Source organism: Equus przewalskii, chromosome 3 (genome assembly GCF_037783145.1).
Source record: "Equus przewalskii isolate Varuska chromosome 3, EquPr2, whole genome shotgun sequence".
In the NCBI taxonomy this organism is placed as follows: domain Eukaryota; kingdom Metazoa; phylum Chordata; class Mammalia; order Perissodactyla; family Equidae; genus Equus; species Equus przewalskii.
This window is the reverse complement of record NC_091833.1, coordinates 53821244-53843577: the sequence shown is the minus strand read 5'-3', so window position 1 is coordinate 53843577 and position 22334 is coordinate 53821244. Positions and strand designations below refer to the sequence as shown.

Genomic DNA, 22334 nt, shown 5'->3' with positions numbered 1-22334 from the left:
GGTCAACGTTCACTGAGGCTTTTTGCAGTGCTGTGTTTTGAGAACTGACATTAGGGAGCACAGTTCCTTTCCGAGTTCACAGTGTACGTGACCAAACTTAGGTGAGATTTTGGACTCGAGAAATTAGTGATGCTTGTGTGTGTTACACTTTGTAGTTGAGAAACCATTTTCCTACACCAGCATATTGCTATTTTTAAACCTTAAAATCTAGTGAGTAGTAGGAAAGCCTAATGGGAGGAAACAGGCCCAGAAAGGCCGAGTGACGTGCTTGAACTCCGCAGCAGGCAAGGCCGTTCGTTGTTGGGCTTGGATTTCTTTGTGGGCTGCTCTTCCTTTGCCAGCCCCTAAATGTTGATGCCACCCTGGGCCCTGACCGTCAGCCCTGCTGCCCACACCCTCCACACTTCTCCCCGGGCAACCTGATCTTCTTGCATTAACCATCAGCTGTATGCTGATGACTTCTAAATCTCTGCCTCCAACCCAGACCACTCTTTGGAGCGTGTACACTCAAGTGTCAGCTAAATACCTCCACTTGATAGTCACAGGCATCTCAAACTCAACACGCCTCCAATCAAACTCTGTGTACTCTATTCCACTCAAGCTTCTCCTCTTCCTATAGCCTCTTTCTTCCTCTCTCCCTCCCTCTTTCCCCTCCTCTCTCCCTCCCTTTCTTCCTCTCTCCCTTCCTCTCTTTCTTCCTCTCTCCCTCTCCCTACCCTTGCTCATTTTCTCTCTTTTTTTCTTTCTGAGAATTCAGGTTTTGCTGCCTGATTACTCTTCTTAGTTTCAATTTTGGGACTTTAATACATGAGAAATATGTAATTTCCATTTAAGAATGATAGAAAGAAGAAACATCCATTTCAGGAAAAAATAATCAAAACTATCAAGACCATAACTGATTGCAGCTCTGAAGTACTTAATAAAAGGTAAATCGACCATGAAATTACTAACTTTAGCATTTGAATACAAAATATTTATCAGCATCAACAAGGGGAAATGAGTAAATTTAAACGCAGTGATGTGTGCTTGGCGAGCTGAGTCGTCAAAAGAAAGATTCTTGGACTCTCAAGGTCTGGTAATAGTGCTCCTTTATTCAGAGAATAGCATGGGGACAGGACCCACGGGCAGTGAAGAGCTGCCACGTGGGGACAGGACCCATGGGCAGCAAAGAGCTGCAATGGGTTGCGGGTAGGACTAAATTTATAAGGCATGGCTATGTGAGTTATTTCTTTACAAGACAAAGGAAAGATCGTGTAAAAAAGTAATTAAAATGGTATCAGTGCGGGTGGGGTCTGGTTGTCGTGTGGTCCTATTAGCTTTAGATATGAGTTAGGCCATATAGATCGGCATATGGGCCAGGACGCCTTGGGCTTCTCTCCCTAGGGCAGCCTTGATCCCCATCACGCAGCATTTCAGAATGTCTGTGTGGCCTCTGTGGACACATCCTGTACTCTGAAGTCTTTTGGAAGGAGTTGTCCTCTTTTCAGGAGGAATTTTGTTTTGTCTGATTTTTTATTTCTGTCTTACCAAAAAGAACTCTTTTTTCATTTTTGCTGTTGTTTTCTTCTGACATTTACTTTTCAGAGTATAAACTCTATCCAGATCTGAAAATCCAGACAGTTCGGCTCTGCCGTTTGCATCAGGAAGCAGGGACCTGGGTCTGGAGACAAGGGCTTGGCAAGGGGTTGGGGAGGGAGAGGGAGGAACAGGACTCAAAACCCTGGGAGGGTTAGTGTGACCAGGCAGGACCATGGACATGGTAGCTGGGCCATAGGTATCAGTCAAGGGGTATGGGTCCAGAGAAAGAAGGCAAGGACGCAGCCTGTAGGGTTGGGTATGAGAGTCATGTTGGGCATTAGTTGGCAGCTTTGTGTTCACTGATCTTATCTTTCCTACAAATGTTCCATGATGGCTGTGAATTCTGGGGACCCAAAGTGTGGAGTCCCTCATAGCAGTGGGTAGTGTTCAATAATAAGCAGAGGAAGAGAAAGACACATGTACAGGGATCACATCATCTTCTGAGTTGAAGTGAAGATAAGAGGCAGTGGGTCTTAGACCCAAATTAAGGAAATAAAAAAGGCCGTGCTTAGAACATTCCAGTTCTGGATATCAGGTTTTTCGGTGTTAGAAAACCTCAGTGAAAAGATAAGAAAACTTTCAAAACTAAGCCCAATCAAAGATTCAGAAGTGAGGTGGTTGATATAAAAATATTTTGTGAGCTGCTCCACGAGTCAAAACAGCCAGCCAAACAAAAAGCCTTGGCTATGTTATATGAAGGATCTCTTCATTTTTTGACTATTTAAGGAGTAATATACAACAAAGAATTATATATTCTTTGTTGATACTTGGAAGTTTTCCCTGCAGTTGGGTGTGAAATTCTTATCTTTCCTTTACTCATTCTGGCCTCATTAGGCTTCTTAAGCCAACTAAAGGCATAAATTACCTAATTGAAAAAACGCTGTTTAGGGGCGGGCCTGGTGGCACAGCGATTAAGTTTGCATGCTCTGCTTCTGCGGCCCGTGGTTTGACAGTTTGGATCCCAGGTGCAGACCTACCCACTGCTTATCAAGCCATGCTGTGGCAGGCATCCCATATATAAAATAGAGGAAGATGGGCACAAATCTTCTCAGGGCCAATCTTCCTCAGCAAAAAGAGGAGGATTGGCGGTGGATGTTAGCTCAGGGCTAATCTTCCTCAAAAAAAAAAAAATGCTGTTTATCTCTTTATAATTCAAAATTATTGCTTAGGCTTTAGAAGAAAGATCACAGAAAATGACACAAAAATGGGCTCAGTTTTTCAGCTTTATAATAACAGGTTTTGACCTTGTAGTCAACACATGGATTATAGAAAAAAAAGGAGGAAAATGTTGTGATTCAGCCATGGCTTAATTTTACACATGGTAGAAGATGCACTGAACTAGTGGAGGAAGAAGGTTGGATTAAAAAAAATAAAACTTGGTCCTGCATGGAACATCAAAGAGAAGTGGAGGTGAAATACTGGGCATGGAGAGGATTCTGGGAAGACGGCAGAGTAGGAAGCACCAGGAATCTGTCTTCCCTCCCAGACAAAAATCACAGTGCCAGAAAAAGGCAGCCCACGGAATGGGAGAAAATATTTGCAAATCATATATATGATAAGAGATTTATATCCAGAATATATAGAGAACTCCTAAACCTCAACAGCAAAAAAATAAAGAATCCAATCGAAAATGGGCAAAGAACTTGAATAAACATTTCTATAAAGAAGATAAACTAATGGCCAATAAGCCCATGGAAAGATGCCGAACATCACTGATCATTAGGGAAACGCAAATTAAAACTACAATGAGATGCCGCTTCACACCAATTAGGATGGCTACTACCAAAACCCCAGAAAATAACAAGTGTTGGGGAGGATGTGAAGAAATTGGAACCCTTGTGCATGGTTGGTGAGAATGTGAAATGGTACGCCCAGTGTGGAAAATAATATGGCAATTCCTCAAAGAATTAAAAGTAGAATCATCACATGATCCCGCAATTCCTCCTCTGGGTGTAGACCCCGAAGAATTGAAAGCAGGATCTCGAAGAGACGTTTAGACACCCATGTTCACAGCAGCATTATTCACAATAGCTAGAAAGTGGAAGCAACCCAAGTGTCTAGTGACAGACGAATGGAGAAACAAAATGTGGTCTATATGTACAGTGAAATATTATTCAGCCTTAAAAAAGAAGAAATTTTGGCATGTGTAAGACATGAATGAATCTTGAAGACATTATGCTGAGGCATAAGCCAATCACAAAAAGACAAACATTGTATGATTCCACTTATGTGAGGCACTTAGAGTAGTCAAAATCATAGAGACAAAAAGTAGAACAGTAGCTGCCAGGGGCTGGGGGACACGGAAATGGGGAGTTAGTGTTTAATGGGTACAGAGTTTCAGTTTTCCAAGATGAAAAGAGTTCTGGAGATGGATGATGGTGATGGTTGCACAACAATCTGAATGTACTTAATACCCCTGAACTGTACACTTAAAAATGGTAAATTGTATGTTATGTCTACTTTATCAAAAAGAAATTGAAAAAAATATGCTAGGGGCCAGCCCAATTGCGCAACGGTTAAGTGCGAACATTCGACTTCGGTGGCCCGGGGTTTACCAGTTCAGATCCTGGGTGCGGACATGGCACCGCGTGGCACGCCATGCTGTGGTAGGCGTCCCGCATATAAAGTAGAGGAAGATGGGCACGGGTGTTAGCTCAGGGCCAGTCTTCCTCAGCAAAAAGAGGAGGCTTGGCAGCAGATGTTAGCTCAGGGCTAATCTTCCTCAAAAAAAAAAAAATGCTAGTAGCAGATTTAGAACCTGCTGCTGCATGGAAATTCGTGGCAGAATGGAATTTATCTACTACCTTGGAGGTAGGTGTTGCACAAAAGCCGGAGACAGAAGAAACTGAATAAAGACAAGGTGGCAGGGTGGGATGGTGGGGGCGTGCCAGGGAGGGGGAGGGAGGAGTTCATCAAACTCTAAGGTGACCTCAACAGTCACTCCAGTTCAGAGGATGAGGGGCATTCTGCACTAGGAGGATGCTGCAACACCACCTTCCCCAGTCTCCCCAAAAATCCAGAGCAGAGAGGAGCTACTATAGAATAAATGGCCTGTGGAAACCTTGACATTGTGTGTAGGGGGTGGAGAAAATTAGACTGACTAACAGGAGACTGAGATTATGGGAAATGCAAAGAGTTACCCCTTATGTTGTGATATGCCCTGCTCCTAAGATATTCTTTTTTTTTTTTTTGAGGAAGATTAGCCCTGAGCTAACATCTGCTGCCAAGCCTCCTGTTTTTTTTGTTTGTTTTTTTTTTTTTTGCTGAGGAAGACTGGCCCTGAGCTAACATCTGTGCCCAACTTCCTCTACTTTGTATGTGGGACACCACCACAGCATGGCTTGACAGGTCCATACTGGGATCCAAACCAGCAAACCCTGGGCTGCCAAAGTGGAATGTGCAAACTTAACCACTGAGCCACTGGGCCGGCCCCCACTTCTAGGGGAGAATCAAGGCTGTGTCCCTACAGAGAATCAGGTTGCCAGAATGCAGGTGTCAGAGCATAAATGGAAAAAGAAAAATAAAGTGGAGAGGAAGGGGAAGGGAGAGGACAGGGTACCCCGGGTCAGAACTCCACCCCCAGCCCTGTAAGTGTGGTCATATCTGAGTGATTGCACCAGAGCTCCTTCAGTTTGTACCCAGAGGGAAAAGCACTGGTCTCACAGCTGGGGAAACCTGCGTCAGAAACATGTGTGGTCCACTTTAAAATCCAGACTCCTGGATCTCCCCACAGATCTGAATCAGAGTCTCTGGAGGAATAGGCTATTGTTACAAGCTTCAACCACACTTATGCTCTGGAAACCTTATCAAAGTCACCGGAAAGACTTAGCTTGAATTACAGAATTTATAATCACCTGCTGCAGCCCTCCCAGAGGGACTTTATGGAGAACAGCTCTAATCCCAAGAGACTCAAGACAGAGCACCTCATGGCGTCTGTGGCAGATTGTGTTTCCCAAAGACGGCTGGAACAGTACCTCCTGTCCCCCTGCTCTTCCAGCACTTGCCACACCCCGTTAAGAGTTAGTCTCTGGTCCCTCCCTCCTGAAGCTGGGTGGAATTTGCAACTGCCTCACCGAGAGTCCAGCAGAGGGGATGCTATGTGACTTTGGCAGCTAGATCATAAAAATGTCATGCGCTTCCATATTGTTCCCTTGAGAGACTTGCCCTGAACGCCGGCAACCATACTGTGAGGCGGTCCAAGCAGCCTATGGTGTGGCTAGTGTGGAGAGGAACCCAGGCCCCCGGGCTCAAACCCTGGCTGAACCCCCGGCCAAGAGGCAGCACTCTTAGCCGTGTGAGTGAATCATCTTGAAAGGCTATCCTCCAGCCTGAGTTGAGCCACCCCAGTTCACGTCGCAAGAGCAGACGGGATGTCCTGCCCAAATTGTAGACTCCTGTGCGGAAGACATGACTGTTGTCGTTTAAGCCACTAAGCAGCAACAGCTAACTTTGAACGGCATCCATGGGAGGTGGGCTGTATGGATAACCTTTCCACACCCTGGAAAAGTGAGAGGAGTTCTCTTCTGCTCTTCTTTGCTGTGTCAGTTTGCAAAGCTTTTTTTTTTTTTTTTAAAGATTTTATTTTTTCCTTTTTCTCCCCAAAGCCCCCCGGTACATAGTTGTATACTCTTCGTTGTGGGTCCTTCTAGTTGTGGCATGTGGGACGCTGACTCAGCGTGGTTTGATGAGCAGTGTCATGTCCGCGCCCAGGATTCGAACCAACGAAACACTGGGCCGCCTGCAGCGGAGCGCGCGAACTTAACTGCTCCGCCACGGGGCCAGCCCCTAGTTTGCAAAGCTTTTACGTGTCTCCCCTCCCCCGCCCCAACTTCCTCCCAGGAATTGCTGCTTCTTGGCTCCGGCAATTTACTTCTTGCGTGCAGTAGCATTTAAGGAGGGTTTTGATTTAACTGAGGGAAGCAGCCTGGTATGAGGGAGCCTTCGGCATTTGGAATGCACAGGATAACGCACAATATCAAGAGTGGGAGAATGAGACTAAATATTAACTATTTTCAGCTAGATCAAAGATTCTTTTAAAAATCTCCTTAGTTATCGTAACTTTTACGTACAAACATATATAAAGTGGGTTGTAATTTTCTAATCAGCTATATGGAAAACATATTATTTTGCTTAACAGCAGAATTCCACCCTTATCCTGCGCCTTTGGGGCTGTAGTTCCTGGGACTAGAAAGCTGCGGTGGCACTAGATGGTTCTGCATAGGGGAGGTATGTAGACTGCACCCCACGTTCATTGCAGCATTATTTACAGCAGCCAAGACGCGGAAACAGCCTCAGAGTCCACTGACAGATGAATGGAGAGAGGAAGTGTGGTATAGATATATATTATTTAGCCATAAAATATTATGTGGTGAAATATTATTTAGCCATAAAAAAGGAAATCCTGCCATTTGTGCCAACAGGGATGGACCTTGAGGGCATTATGCCAAGTGAAATAAGTCAGACAGAGAAAGACAAATGCTGTATGATCTCACTTATACATGGCATCTGAAAAAATCCAAAAACCAAACTTACAGATTCAGAGAACAGATACGTGGTTGCCAGAGGTGGGGGCTGGGGGGTGAGTGAAATGGGTCAAAAGATACAAACTTCCAGTTATAAATTCCACTCTGGGGATGTAATGCACAGCATGGCAACTTTAGTTAATACTGTATTGCATATCTGCAAGTTGCTAAGAGAGTAACTCTTAAAAGTTCTCATGATAAGAAAAAAAACTATAACTATGTGTGGTGATGGATGTTAACTAGACTTATTGTGGTGATCATTTTGCAGTATATATATACACACACATACATGCATACCAAATCATTATATTGTACACCTAAAACTAATACATTATATGTCAATTATATCTCAATAAAAAAATAAAATAAAATGCCACATTAACGGGGCGGGGGGTTGGGGAGAAAGGTACGTGGAGCCCTTGTGGCTGGCTTGCTGCAGGAGTTGACTTTGGGTGGACAGAAATGTCCAACGGGAGTTTTAATTAGGTAGTTTGCTGTGTGGTTTATGACAGGAATCCTCTCTTTTGTCTGTATAATCTATGGTAAACTGTGTATTGCTCAGCAAATACTTCCTGGAGTGGGTTTACTTTATGGGGCTGTAAAGAAGCGCCAAATGCACTTCAGTCTCCCAAAGGGAGTGTAACAGCTAGGTCTTAAGTTTACGTGAGGGAAGCTATCTTGGAGGGAGGAAGCAACATTGTAACTACGACCCTGATTCGCTAGTCTCGGTGAACACATTCCAGCCCGCCCGTAGCCTAGATGATTAAGCGCCTCTCGCTTTTACAAAATACATGAGCTGCTAGTTCTCTGACTTTTGCTTACGTATGTCTCCCAGCTGTGATAAGACAACTTTGTTCCCTGAGTTCCCCAGAAACATGACGACCTCCAGAGAGAAAAATTCTGTGTTGGTACCCATCACGAATGGCAGAAGTAAGAAATGTGGCACCTTGAAGTTTATCGCATCAGATGGTCGCCATCCCTAACGCCCCTCCTTCCCTGCCCGTTTCCCCTATATAACTGTCTCAAGATTCTGTATGATTGTAAGATGGATCTTTAGGGCACTAGTCCGCCATCTTCCGATTATGCTGGCTAATTGTATAAGCTTTCCTTTCTCAACCACTGACTTGTTGGCAATTGATTGGCACCAGATTGTGGCGAGCAGAACAAGCCCCGTTTTGCTCAGTTACAGGAGGAAGCCACACTTTTCTGGGGTGAGGGGCTGCACAGGGTAACACCTGGCCTCCCAGTGGAGGGAAAATCCAGAATAACAATATATAAAGGTAGAAAAGTAGAATGAAGAATCTCCATGTACCCACATTCAACTTTGACATTTGATAACCTTGGGTTCATTTTTAAAAAGAAGCATATTGTAATTTTCCATGAAGCAGTATATAAAGACACAAGAATTGTTGAGGAAATTAATTTTTTTAATGGTAGTCATCTTAGAGAACAGCAATGGAAATATATTTCTTTCAAAATATACTGGAAATTAAAAGTGTTTTGAAGCCTTTTGAAGCCACATGATTAATTGAATTACTTTCTAAGATTTGAGGTAAGATAGCACTTAATAGATGCAATATTTCATTCCAGTGTTGTCTTTCACCAAATGTGAATTTGACCTGTAGAAATCAGAAAAAAAGAGAAAGAATAAATGAATGAATGAATTAGGATTTATCAGTTCTATCTTTCTTTACATTATCTTGTTCCAAATATCAAAACTTCCATTCCACACCCACCCTACTGCCAAGATGCACATTTTAATAATCTACGTCAAATAATGGCCCTGGTTCAGAACAGTCTATCAGGAAGAGTCGCAACCGCCAGTTAGGATTCAGAGAATTCTCCTAGGTTGGGGCTTCATTATATTTCCTCCTTGAAAGCTACCATCATTTATTCATCCACAGTATTTATAACTGCCTACTATATGTCAGGTACTGTTGCTAAGTGGTTGGGTGAACCAATAGAATGCTCCATAGATTGCCAGAGTTAACCTCTGTTCCCAAATGTCAATAAATCATTGAATGTGTGAAGGTAAGAGTATCCAAAAGGCAGAGAACCCACAACAATCTTTTTCATTGTCTGGATGACAAGACCAGTGAACTGCCACATTCTAATTCCCTTAGGGCTACTTTGGCATCAAATTCTGAGTCGAGTTGGTAACGTAGGCGTTTAAAGAACGTCACTGCTTGGGAGGAAAGACAACAGTAAATTCTCAGGAGGAAGAGTGTAAAGAGGAAAAAGAATGATAAGAAAACTCCCCATTTTGACTCTGCTTGAAAGGGAATAAAGTGCTTCAGTCACTGAGGGAAACCATTTATAAAACAATCAGAAGACAAATACTAGGACACCAGCGTGGTAATAAAATGCAACGTACTGAAGCGTGGCTCATGGAAAGGACATGATGTTGTGCTGCTTGTGGCGCTTAGACAGATGGCACCAATGTCACCCATCATACGGATGAACACACCATCCTGATCAAACACTCTCAGAGACCTCTTGGGTGACAGGAGTTTTACAGAGAATAGTCACTTCCAGGTGAAAACTAAACTTTGCTGACAAATTCCATTGGGATTGGCAGTAAGCGATTGAAAGACAAGACTGAGTGAGCCACGGCCCTCTTGTCTGAGAGAAACAGGAAGAATTGAGAAGATTAAAAATGTGACTAGGAGAGCTTAGGAAACTAGGTAAATGAGTAGCCGCCCAAGTTTGACAATACAGCCGCCAAAGAGTCAGTAACTCTTCTTTATAGTGGGGCTTTGGGAATTTTGGAGAACTGAGTGAATTGTCCACACGTGATTTATGGAGACTAAACTAGCTTCCCGCCACTTTGGAGAATGAATTGTTGGTTTAACATTGTGGTGTTGACAAGAACACATAACTAGGTACATCACGCAGTCACACTTAGTATAATATCTCAGTTGGTTACTGTTGGTAGCAGTGGACTTGAGATCTAGACTTAGGGAAATGAATGTCTGGTTATATACGTATCTCTACCACCTGAAATCACGGTGTTGTTAAGGTGGGCATGGTTGACACGTGGCATGTTGATTTGGTACATCACACAGCCACTCCACCTGTGGCAGTCATCCTAACAAATCACAGAATTCTTTCATATTCAACCAGACTTAACCCTCTCAATCCAGGCTCTTGGAAGCTGACTTCCAAGACTGGCATAGGCTGGCAACTAAAAATCATTTGCCCTCCCTTTGTTAAGGGATATTTCATGTATCTGTGTGAGAGAGTCCCAAGGATATGAAAGACATCTTTGAGAATTTGTTTTAATACTCATAAATCAAAGAATTCCCACCAACTTACCAAAACACCTTTTAGAAAGCATTCATTGCTCGTCTTTTATCAATATCTCGCTTGAGTTGACAAAGGGTGCAATTAGGGCAACACATCAGGCATAGGTAATCATCGCAAATAGATCCCTGTTAAAAAACAAACAAATGGATCAACATATAGCCTGTAAACATAGCCACACAATTCCTTGCATTTGTATAGCTTTTCAAACCTCTTTGAAACATACATTTTATGTTAGTTGTTTATCATGAGAATTCTGTGACACTATCCCCATTTTTCCTGATGACCCAGCAAAGTTAAATAATGTGCTAAAATCATGTAACAAATTGGTGGCATCACCTGGTCTTTCTCTTCGCAAGCAACTGATCTTTTCCTAACACTACATCATTTCAAATGGTCTGTAGGTTGCAGCTAGAGCCCCAGTCCTCTATCACCTGTTCTGGAAAGGCTCCCTTTAAAGCCTGTTGTGTAATGGACCAATTTTTCTATAGTTTGTGAGTAGTGCCAGACCAGGCCTCACCCTGTATCGCTCAACCACTTTTGTGGACATCTCTTGTGTTTGTTCCACAGGGGAGGAAGTCCAGAGCGAGGGAGCGATATATAAGTTATGGGGAAAAGAAGAAAGAAGAGAATGAATAGTGTTTGGAAAAGCTGTGGAATGGGCTACTTTGCAAAGTTTTGAGGGCCATCTCCCTGGAATGGTCCAGCTGGATCCTCAATGAGCCTCTGGTAGAGATGCCCCTGAAGACAGTCCTGCTCTGCGCAGGAGGCACTGGGTGAGCCAGGGGGTTCTAGTCTGACGACCAGGTTCTAGGACTGTATATCTTGACTGATTGAAATAATTTTGAATTCCATTTTTTTTGGTAGTACTTATTTTAAAAAATGTTGAGTTTAACGCAATTCCCAATTTACAGTGTGAGCTGACAGGGAGAGAGAGTTAGAGAGAGAGAGAGATTTATAGTAGATTCAGTTTATAAGGGTTAGGAGCTCCTAAGTGGTGAGATTATGAGCAATTTATTTTTCCTGAAACTTTCCTCCATTGCTACAGTGATTTTCATTCTCCTCTAACAAAGTAAGGATGTGGGACAAAGAGTGGACAAATAAGTAGCAGTGTTAAATAATCTTCTAATGTTGTGTCTCTCATCAGATGGAGGAATACAGGTTCAGCTTGAAGACAGCGTGGTCTCTTAGCCTTCTTTTTCCCTGAAAAATAATCCAAATTCCCTCAACCTTTCCTTATAGTACTTGTTTTTTTTGTCTTTAATTTGTTATTCACTTTTTATTCTTTTTATCTTTTAAAACTTCACTAAGCCAACATGTATTGAATATGTGTAATATGCCACAAGGAAGACAATTATTCTCATTTGATAAAGAGCTAATTGCTTTTCTGTCCCAGTTTGTCTATATACCTGTCTTTTACCTAAGGTAGTTTTTAGGAGGAAAAAAAATCCCACTAATACTTGCTGAGAAACCTAGAGAAAACACATCTGATTCTCAGTCTGTTTCATAATATAAATAGAGAGAACACAAAGAAGAAAAAATCCTCCTTTTTCAAAGTGAGAGGAAATGAACTGCAGGTTTATACCACACCAAAGTTAACAAGGGACGTAAATGCCTTGACCAGAATAGCTGCTTGGGAAGTCGGGCCAGAAATAAAGACTCTGTGTTCACCCCGCTGTTTGGGTAAAGGGGATGGTGCTTCATTTGTTTGGAAACTGTGAAAAAAGAAGTCTCGTTCAGAGCACTATTTACAGAAGCGCTGACTGAGCTGATAAAGGAATGAACTGTGGTACATGGCTGAGTGCACACATACTCAGGAAGGCAAGATGGAAAAGCGGGAACAACCAGACTTGGGAGTTAGTCAGAATAAACGCGAGTCCAAATTCCAGCATTTACACGTTCTCTGACCTTAAGCCTCTCTCTTTTTCTGGTTTCCATATCTACAAAGTAGAGATATGAATCCCGGTACCATGAAGAGTTTGTAAGGAGTAAAGGGCGAAGAGATGTCAAAATAGCATCCCCGGCACATAGCAGTTCAATCGGTGGTTGTTTCCTTTCTTTCTCCTTCTCTCCCGCAGAGGCTGCGACCCTGGCCAAAGGGATGCTCTCTAGGCTGTGTCCACGAAAGGAGGGGCAGACCAGCGAGGCTGCACTGTAGCAGCCCCATCAAAGTTTGCATAGATGTAAAAGGGAAACAAAGCAGAGAGCCTGAATTACACAAATCAGCCCAAGGAATTGCTAGCCATTTTAGAGGTCTGTTCTAAGGAGAAAGAACAGAGATATACTATCTGTAAACATACTTATCTAACGTGTGCCTGGGAAACGTACTATAACATAGAACCCTAGACCTAGCCGTGACCTTAGAAATCATCTTACGCAACTTCCTCATGACAGATCAGAAAACTGATGCCGCTCAATGACTTATGAGAGAGTCAAAAAGTTAGCTATTTGCCGAGCTGTTCCCAGAACCTTTATCTCCCAGCTAGGCGCCCTTTCCTTTATACCATTTTGAGGTCACGGACCACTTTGAGAATCTTACCTTCACACCCGTATACATAACTATATACACGTGATACTTTGCATACAATTTCAGGAAGTTCGTGGTCCGGTCACAAAGTTAAGAGCCCTTGTGTGTTATGCTGCCTTATAAGAGGAGCAAAGTTTGATAGCTGAGCCAGCACACAGGAGAAATGAAACCTGGCCCCTGAACACATCCCCGCCCTGGGAAAACAGTTGAGTCAGCTTCTGAGATCAGAACAAAATCATCACAATTATTTAATGAGAACTTATTACCTGCCAGGCCCAGTGAAAAGTCCTTTCCACACATTATCTCACTCTTACTATACCACCTGGGGGAGGTGTCATTACCATCAGTTTATCAGTAAGGGAGACAGGGGTTAGGAAGGTTAATAACTTGTGCTCAGTCACATGGGGGTAACGAATGGGGCAGAGGCTAAGTTTCCAGGAACAAGAATCCATCATGTCACTTCTTTGTTTAAAACATTTCAATGGCTTCCCAGCTCACTCAGAGTAAAAACTAAAGTTCTTATAATAGTCTGCAAGGCCCTGAAAGCTCTAACTCTTACTAATGCTTTGATATCATCTTCTTTTATTACTCCTCGCCCCCTCTCCCCCCCCCCCCCCCCACACACACTGTTCCTGCCTTTCTGGCTGGTTGCTCTTTCTGGAACATTCCAGGTAAGCTCTATCTGAAGGCCTTGACTCTAGCTCTTTCCTCTGCCTGGACCTTCCCCGGATGGGTCATCCTCTCATCCTTTGAGATCTTTGCTTTCTTACTGAAGTTGTTCCTAATAACCCTATTTACGATTAGAACCCTTCAACCCTCTCTTCCTCGCTTTATTGTTCTCTCTAGCACTTATCAGCTTCCTGTGTATTATACTTTCACTTAGGTATATGGTAGCTATCTTCTCCCATTGGAGAGTAAGCTTGACCATAGACAACTATCACAGTAATGACGGATTCAGGCAAGACTTTTTAATGGATGCTAGAGCTAGTGGGTGAAGGAGGAACAGGATATTTACATCTCCCTGCAAGGTCCTTGTCATGACACAGGGGAAAATAGCAACTTTATATTGGAGAATCCTGGCACACACACTATCTTAACCAAGTAATCAAAGTTACTATCACCCATGATGGGATAAATTGATGTCATGTGCCCCCTGATATGATGCATGGCGAACACAGCATCGCTTCTGTGGAGTTTCTGCCAAGAAATATCTACCCTAACTCGAATCATGAGGAGCCATTTGACAAATCGCACTGAGGGATGGTCTGCAAAATAACCGATCTGTATTCATAAAAAAGAAGAAAAGACAAGGAAAGACTGAGAAGCTGATCATATCATAGGGGGCTAAAGAAGCATGACAACTGAACACGATGTGTGATCCCAGATTGATTTTCTTTCACTTAAAGAATATTATTGGGGGGGGCCGGCCCCGTGGCCGAGCGGTTAAGTTCGTGTGCTCTGCTTCAGCGGCCCAGGGTTTCACCGGTTCGGATCCTGGGCGCTGACATGGCACCTCTCATCAAACCACGCTGAGGTGGCGTCCCACATGCCACAACTAGAAGGACCCACAACTAAAAATATACAGTTATGTACTGGAGGGCTTTGGGGAGAAAAAGGAAAAATAAAAATAAAATATCTTAAAAAAAAAGAATATTATTGGGCTAATTGGTGAAGTTTACATAAGATCCATGGATAAACTAATAGTATTGTATTAACGCTAAATTCTTGATTTTTGGTAATTGAATTGTGGTTATATAAGAGAACGTCCTTGTTTTTAAGAAATACACAGTGAAATAGAGGCAACGGCATCAAGTTTGTAATTTACTCTTAGATGGTTCAGAAAAAAATAGGATAGATGATAGAGGAAAGCAAAGAGGGAAAACAAATGTGGCCAATTTTTAGTATTTGGGGAATCTGGGTGAAGGGTATTCACGAAGTCTGCACCATTTTTGCAACTTTTATGTCTGAAATTACGTTAAAATAAAAGTCTCAAAAAAAAAAAAAGACTATAAGCTTCCTGAAGACATGGGTTTTGATTTCCTTTGTTCACCGATGTGTCTCTAGTGTCTGGAATGGTACTTGCATGTTCTATGTACTCAGGAATCCCTGCTGAGTGAGTGGACTCCGCCCATGAGGCGGATGTGCCAGCTCTGAGGGGATCCACCACACACCCATTTTTACCCAAGGCTTTCTAAGAAACTGTCACCCCAACCTTGCAGATTTGCAGGCTCTTCTCCCTGAATCTGAGTAAAGCCAGGAGAGGCTAAGGGCCCTGTGCTGGCCTCCATCTCTTACCTACTCACCTCCAGCAACTTTTTCAGAGACACAATAATGAAAGATTTTATTACTAATATATTCCAAAGTATAGATAGCCGCATAGCCCCTGTAAATCACCAAAAAAATTAGGATGGTAGTGGAGAAAAGGCCAGCCCTGGTGGTCTAGTGGTCAAGATTCAGCGTTCTCGCCCCTGTGGCCCAGGTTGTTTCCGGTCAGGGAACCACATCCCCCATCTGTTGGTTGTCATACTGTGGTGGCTGCGTGTTGCTGTGATGCTGAAAGCTATGCCACCAGGATTTCAAATACCAGCAGAGTCACCCATGGTGGACAGGTTTCAGTGGAGCTTCCAGACCAGACACTAGGAAGAAGGACCTGGCCACTCACTCCTGAAAAAACTGGCCATGAAAACCCTGTGAATAACAGCGGAGCATTGTCTGATAGAGCACCAGAAGCTGAGAGGATGGTGCAAAAAGACTGGGCGGGGTTCCGCTCTGCTGTCCACAGGGTCACTAGGAGTTGGAATTGACTTGATGGCGCTAACAACAAGTGGACTAGGGTCAAGCCATGAAGGTGAGGAGGGCAGTCATGGAGATCCAGTCAGAGTGAAGGAAAGCCCTTGGGGTGTCTGGGCTGCCACCTCTCAGCGGACACTTGGGTGACTCACCGGGATGCCGTATCGGGTTCGATACAGGGTCCTCATGGCAACACTTCCTCCGCACAGGCAGCATTCGTCCATGTCAGAGGCAATCTGACAGGAGAGGCACAGGGGAAAGAAAGTCCCACAGAGGCCTGGGTGCAGGGTGAGACAACACAGAGGGATTAGTCAAAGTCATCACAGTTTCGACTAAATCAGCCTGCTTTCAAAAAGATGCTCGCTCAGAAAACGGCTTTAAGGGACACTCTGAGAAAACAACGTGGTCATCTGGCTTTATGTCTTGCTTCTAGAGCCTACTGTCCAGGAATCGAGGAACTCTGCATGTCATTATACTAGGTCAGATTTAATTGCAAAAGCTCTTGCTTTGCCAATCTGAGCATTTTCAAATTATCTTTCTTCCCTGCCCTTGATTACATTTGGGTCATGCTTGCACAGGAAGTTTGTGGCCCCGGATGTCTGAGACCTCTGAAAACCATGGTGGAGTGTTTGGGGTCAGAAAAGGATCAGTGGAGAAACCATTAGGGCCGGAGTGAGAAAAGCAATAGGGAATAGATTCTAGATGGTCATTTGGGCAAAGAATAGAGCCCTGTTATCGTTACGGAGCTGGAAGCAAGTAGAAGTTATGAGATATTGGCATCAAAAGCTTAAAAGCCTACTGCAATTTCACTTTAAGGAATCTGTATAAGACAAAAAGGGGCCTAAGAAAATAGCAACAAACGGAAAGAGTTCTCAAATATGCTCTGAGTACAAGTCTATTTTGAAAAGCTCTGGGGTGGAGTTTTCATGTGGCTGTACCCTAGATAAGATAAGAAAGTCTGTTTTTTTTTGTTTTTTGTTTTTTTTAGGAAGATTAGCCCTGAGCTAACATCTGCTACCAATCCTCCTCTTTTTGCTGAGGAAGACTGGCCCTGAGCTAACTTCCGTGCCCATCTTCCTCTACTTTCTATGTGGGACGCCTACCACAGCATGGCTTGATAAGTGGTGCGTAGGTCCATGTCCGGGATCTGAACTGATGAACCCTGGGCCACCGAAGCTGAGTGCACAAACTTCACCGCTATGCCACGGGGGCGGGCCTCAAAAGTCTGTGTTTTGTTTTGTTTTTTTTAAGATTGGCACCTGAGCTAACATCTATTGCCAATCTTTTTTTCTTCTTCTTCTTCCTCTCTCCAAACCATGCCCCACCTCCTCCCCAGTACAGTTGTATACTCTAGTTGTGAGTACCTCTGGTTGTGCTATGTGGGACGCTGCCTCAGCATGGCTTGATGAGCGGTGCCATGTCCACGCCTAGGATCCGAACCAGAGAAACCCTGGGCCGCCAAAGTGGAGCACACGAACTTCACCACTCGGCCACAAGGCTGGCCCCAAGTCTGTGTTTTTTGGTTGATTGTTTTAAGCAAAAGACTATCTCCAATGAACTTGGAACTTCCATTATACACAAAAGGGTAGGCTGTTTCCCAAAGACAGTGGACAGATCAGCCACACAGAAAATATCTTCAGGGCTGCCCCGTGACCTAGTGGTTAAGTTCAGTGTGTTCCATTTCAGCGCCCAGGTCCAGTTCCTGGGTGCAGATCTACACTGCTCATCTGTCAGTGGCCATGCTGTGGCAGGGGCTCACATGCAAAAAGAGGAAGATTGGCATTGGATATTAGCTTAGGGTGAATCTTCCTCAGCAAAAAAAAAAAAAAAAAAAGAAAGAAAGAAAGAAAGAAAAGAAAGAAAAAGAAAAGAAAAGGAAAGAAAAGGAAAGAAAATGTCTTCAACTCATATGGCAATAGACTCTGAAATAAGGAAAATTTTCTCACACAAAAATATGTTTCATAGTTTAAAAGAATTACAAGTCAGTAAAACTAAAAACCCGCAAAGCTTCCTGAAATGGAACAATCCCAAGAGACACAAGAATATCATTGAAAGCTGGAAAACGCAGAGTCAGCACTGGAGGAAAAAGCAGAGGTACATGGAAGATAAACTGGAAAAGCATGTCAAGAACATGGGGATACGAAAGAGGTGAAAATTTAAGAAGAGGTGATTGACCTAGACAAGGATCACAAACTCAAGGCCAGGCAGGTAAAATAAATGAGTGAAATAGGTTGGAAAAAACACAAAATAGATATCAGTGAATGGTGGACATAAATATGGCAAGCTGTGGGGTGAACACCCTTTTCATGGCGCTAGCTAATACTCAGACCCCTGCCTCGGGAGAAGGACTCATCTTCCCAGATTTTCCAAATGTTCAAGAGAAGTTGGAAATCTAGATTGGAAAGCTAGATTTTTATGTGAAATCTGACTTTTATATGTTTCCTACCATCTTAAACAATACATTGAAAGGGTTCATTATGCGCAGGACCAACAAAACACATCCAGTGGCTAAATCCGCCCATGGGCCTCGGGCTTGTGACTTCCGAGTTACAGAATAAAATGCAGAACTCGCTGAGAGGGTCAGTAAACGACTTTTATGATGTCGGTGACCTGAGTTACTGTAGTCCCCGGGAGAGCAGTGACCCACGGCACTTACAAACCCCTAGGTCGTCGCAGCAGTCAAACACGTCGGTTTGCCAGCTACTAGCCGTCGCGCCCCGCGCACCATAGCCTGGCTGAGCAACAACTGGATTCATTTTTAAGGCTAAGTTCAAAAGGGCACTGCCTGCGAAAACAAAACCAAAAAAAATATTAAGTACCTAACTTACCAGTTGGATGTAATGTAGATACCACTTGAGAAGACATTTCATACACCTCTCTGATTAGGGGTCACGTTCAACTAATTTAGCATGACATTCCAGACTATTGCCAATATTTGGGAATTAAACATATAAGGGAAAGGGGATGAGGGTTCTTTTCTCAGGTTTTCCGGTTTTTTGTTTGTTTGTCTTTGCCCCTTTCACCCATCTCTCTCTTCCTTTTCATCAGCAAGATGATTTTTCTGCTATTCTCGAGACAACCATCCTGAACAATGTCTGTTTTGCATTTCTATTTAATAGTAATTATAATCATTTTTACAAAGCTTTCCACAGACATAGTCTCAACTGCTCCTTAAGAAAACTCTGTGACATAGAGTGCTTTACTTCTCCATAAAGTTGTGGTTATTAAAACTGATGCTTCTAGCTAATGTCAGCATTCATTGCATAGTTATCAGGGTCTCCTGATAGCTAAAGTTGTAACAGACGCCTAGATTACTTTTAAAAATGATTGGGGTTGGCCTGGTGGCATAGTAGGTAAGTTGACGCTCTCCGCTTCAGCGGCCCAGGGTTTGCAGGTGGGGATTCTGGGCAGGGACTTACACACTGCCATGTTGTAGCAGGAGTCCCACATATAAAGTAGAGGAAGACTGGCTCACATGTTAGCCCAGCAACAATCTTCCTCAAGGAAAAAGAGGAAGATTGGCAACAGCTGTTAGCCCAGGGCCAATCTTCCTCACCAAAAAAAAAAAAAAAAAAAAAAGATTAACTTCCTTTTGGAAGGTGTCAGGGCAGAATCTGAAAAAACAGGCTTCAAGTTCCCACAGAAAAACTCAGCGGTTGCAAAACTACTAAGAAATAGTGCCCGTGAAACAAAGCCTATACTTTTCATATTTCATCCAGGGATCCAGCTCCTACTCTGTAAGAACTCGCAAGAGAGAAAACGCGTTTGGTTTCACAAAGACTGGTGTTAAAATTTCTTTACTATTTCCAGTCTAACCACAATGCTGTGCTCCGTAGTCTGGGTCCCTGCTCACTTCTAACGCTTCCCTTGACCAGTTGCAAGGCAGCCTCCAGCTGCATTATCCCACCGCTTTGCTCTCTCCTATCTTCCTCCACCACGTTGCCAGGGAGGCACCCCGTCAAAGAATCTACCACAGGGCTTCCGATCCTGACTGTGTAGGAGGTTCGTCCTTAGTGCTTGGTTAGAAATGCAGACGCTTGACTCTGATTGGGGAGCCTGGGGTGGACCCTGGGTGTGTACAGTTTTTAAGGGGCGATTCTGACACAGCCAGCTCCGGAGGTTACTGTTTACTCGTTTCATCCTCTCAGTCCTTCCTTAACAGTCTTCTTAGCTCTTCGCCTTACCCTGCTCTCCTTCCGGAATCTGTATATTTAATAAGTGCCCGCGGGAGAGGAGTTGATAAGAAAGTGAGAGCGGTGACGGGGTCCACAGCCGTATTATTGCCTAATCTGACTGCTTCTAAATTTAATCGTATTTTTTTAACTCCCTTCTCGCACACTGATTCCTCTGAGAACCAAATCAAAAGAGAATAATCAGAAAAAAGCATAATTCATCCCAAATCTTTTTATCCAGCCAGCCTGGCTTCATTTTGGTATTGGGTGTGGTTACAGAGCCAGAGGGAGCGTAATAGGAATTTGAACACGGAGGAGAAACTCAGAAGAGAACTCGCTGGGCGGACTCACCAGCAGGGAGATAAAACGCCTAAAACGGCAGAGACACCTGCACACCCAGGATAGGTGTGATTCACAGAGGAAGTGGCAGTAGTTGATTTTGATCAAAACAGGTCTGTACTGAGAATCCCCCGGGCCCCTGGGAGGTGCGAGAGAAGCATCTTCAAGGCCCTGAGCTGAAGTCCAAGCACATGATCTGGAAACAAGTCTTTTGCTGCTTTTGTTGTTGTTGTTGTTTGTCTTTTTCCAGACTGGCAGCAATAGAATTATCATTTGGTTCTGGAGAAGCTGGGGAAGGCTGCTTGGCGGGCGTGGGATCCTGGTCCAGGCGCAGAGGGTAGAGCAGTCTAGGCAGTGCACGCGGTGGGAGGAAACGCCCAGGGGAAGCAAAGAGCAGGGGACGGGTGAGGAATGGTAAAGACATCAGCTTTTTGAGCTGGGGGCAGCGTCCAAGTGCAGGGATGGCAAAGCCTGGGGCGGATGCTCTCAACGGCCCCTTTCCACACCCATCGTAGACATTGCTAGTTGAATCCAGAATGTTCCTACTGGACATATCTTAGAATCCTTCACAAGGCAGTGTATAGGCTGCTACTGCCATTTGTTCAGAGTTGGCAATAACGTGGACTCAATCTCTGGTCCAAGAAATAGTTACAAATCAGAATAAATTGTACAGGTAATGTGCTATTCAAGTCTAAGTGTTATGGCTACACCTCTGGCCTCAAGAATGAATTATCCAAGACCTTGAGGGTATTATGCTAAGTGAAATAAGTCAGAGGGAGAAGGTCAAATACCATATGATCTCACTCATAAGTAGAAGATAAAAACAATGACAAACGCATAGCAACAGAGACTGGAGTGGTGGTTACCAGAAGGAAAGTGGGGAGGGAAGAGGGAGAAAGGGTGATTAGGCACATGTGTGTGGTGATGGATGGTAATTAGTCTCTGGGTGGTGAACATGATGTAATCCACACAGAATTTGAAATATATTATGATGTACATCTGAAAGTGATATAATGTTATAATCCAATGTTACTGTTATAAAAATAAAAATTTAGGGGCCGGCTCCATGGCTCAGTGGTTAAGTTCATGCGCTCCGCTGCGGCGGCCCAGGGTTCGGATCCTGGGCGGGGACATGGCACCGCTCGTCAGGCCATGTTCAGGTGGTGTCCCACATCCCACAACTAGAAGGAGCTGCAACTAAGATATACAACTATGTACAGAGGGGTTTGGGGAGATAAAGCAGAAAAAAAAAAAAAAAGAAGATGGCAACAGTTGTTAGCTCAGGTGCCAATCTTTAAAGAAAAAAAAATTTAAATTAAAAACATTAAAAAAAGAATGAATTATCCGTTACCTTTTTAAAATATGTTGGGAAAATCAGTGTAGTTAAAATATGTATACAGGGAGCTGCTGCTGCTCTTGCTGCTTTTATGAGTCTTATGAAAAGAAGAGAAAGGTAGCGTTAAGGCTATATTCTTAACAGAAAATTACTTCTTTAATGAAAACAATGCTTGGGGGAAAAAAATTCAGTATAATTAAATTAAATTCAGTTTAAAATTAAAATCAGTTTAGCCAATATATTAGAATGGAGAACTATGCTAAAGTTCAAGAGACCTCAAAGCTGAAAATTACTCCAGGGCAAGAACTGTACCTTAAATATTCTTCCAGTGCTTCGTAACTGTTTATACAGCACTGGACACATGTGTTTGTTCTGTTAAGTAGTTTGGTGTAAGGATAAAATTTTCTGTGTTTGATGTAAAAAATATATATATACCAATGAATAAAGTTCAAGAATAAGAAATTCTGATATAAATCCTGGCATGGGCGTATGCTACAATTGCGATGTATGCAGATCATATCCATCCTAGTATGTACTGTGTATCTGCTAATTCAATTAACTCAATGCCTAATCTAACACTGGGACTCATGCCACCTGCTTTTAAATCTTTAAATTTCCTCTTAAAGAGCAGGCACGCCTCATTTTATTGTGCTTCACTTTATCACACTTTGCAGATATTGCGTTTTTTACAAGACCCTCCACCAGCAAAAAGATTATGACTTGTTGAAGGCTCAGGTGATGGTTAGCATTTTTTAGCAATAAAGCGT

At 43.3% G+C, this 22334-nt stretch overlaps 1 protein-coding gene across 1 annotated transcript in view; it reads right to left on the bottom strand.

Moving 5' to 3' along the window:
* Window positions 1-8506: 8506 nt before the first annotated feature.
* LOC103541570 (placenta-specific gene 8 protein-like) overlaps window positions 8507-22334 on the bottom strand; it is a 66754-nt gene continuing 52926 nt past the window's right edge. Inside the window, exons 2-5 of the mRNA XM_070612712.1 lie at window positions 18377-18505; window positions 15873-15997; window positions 10416-10531; window positions 8507-8719 (exon numbers count right to left, since the gene is read on the bottom strand). Coding sequence (XP_070468813.1) covers window positions 10427-10531; window positions 15873-15997; window positions 18377-18476 — 330 coding nt within the window. The 5' untranslated portion in view covers window positions 18477-18505 and the 3' untranslated portion in view covers window positions 8507-8719; window positions 10416-10426. The remainder of the gene's footprint in view (window positions 8720-10415; window positions 10532-15872; window positions 15998-18376; window positions 18506-22334) is intronic.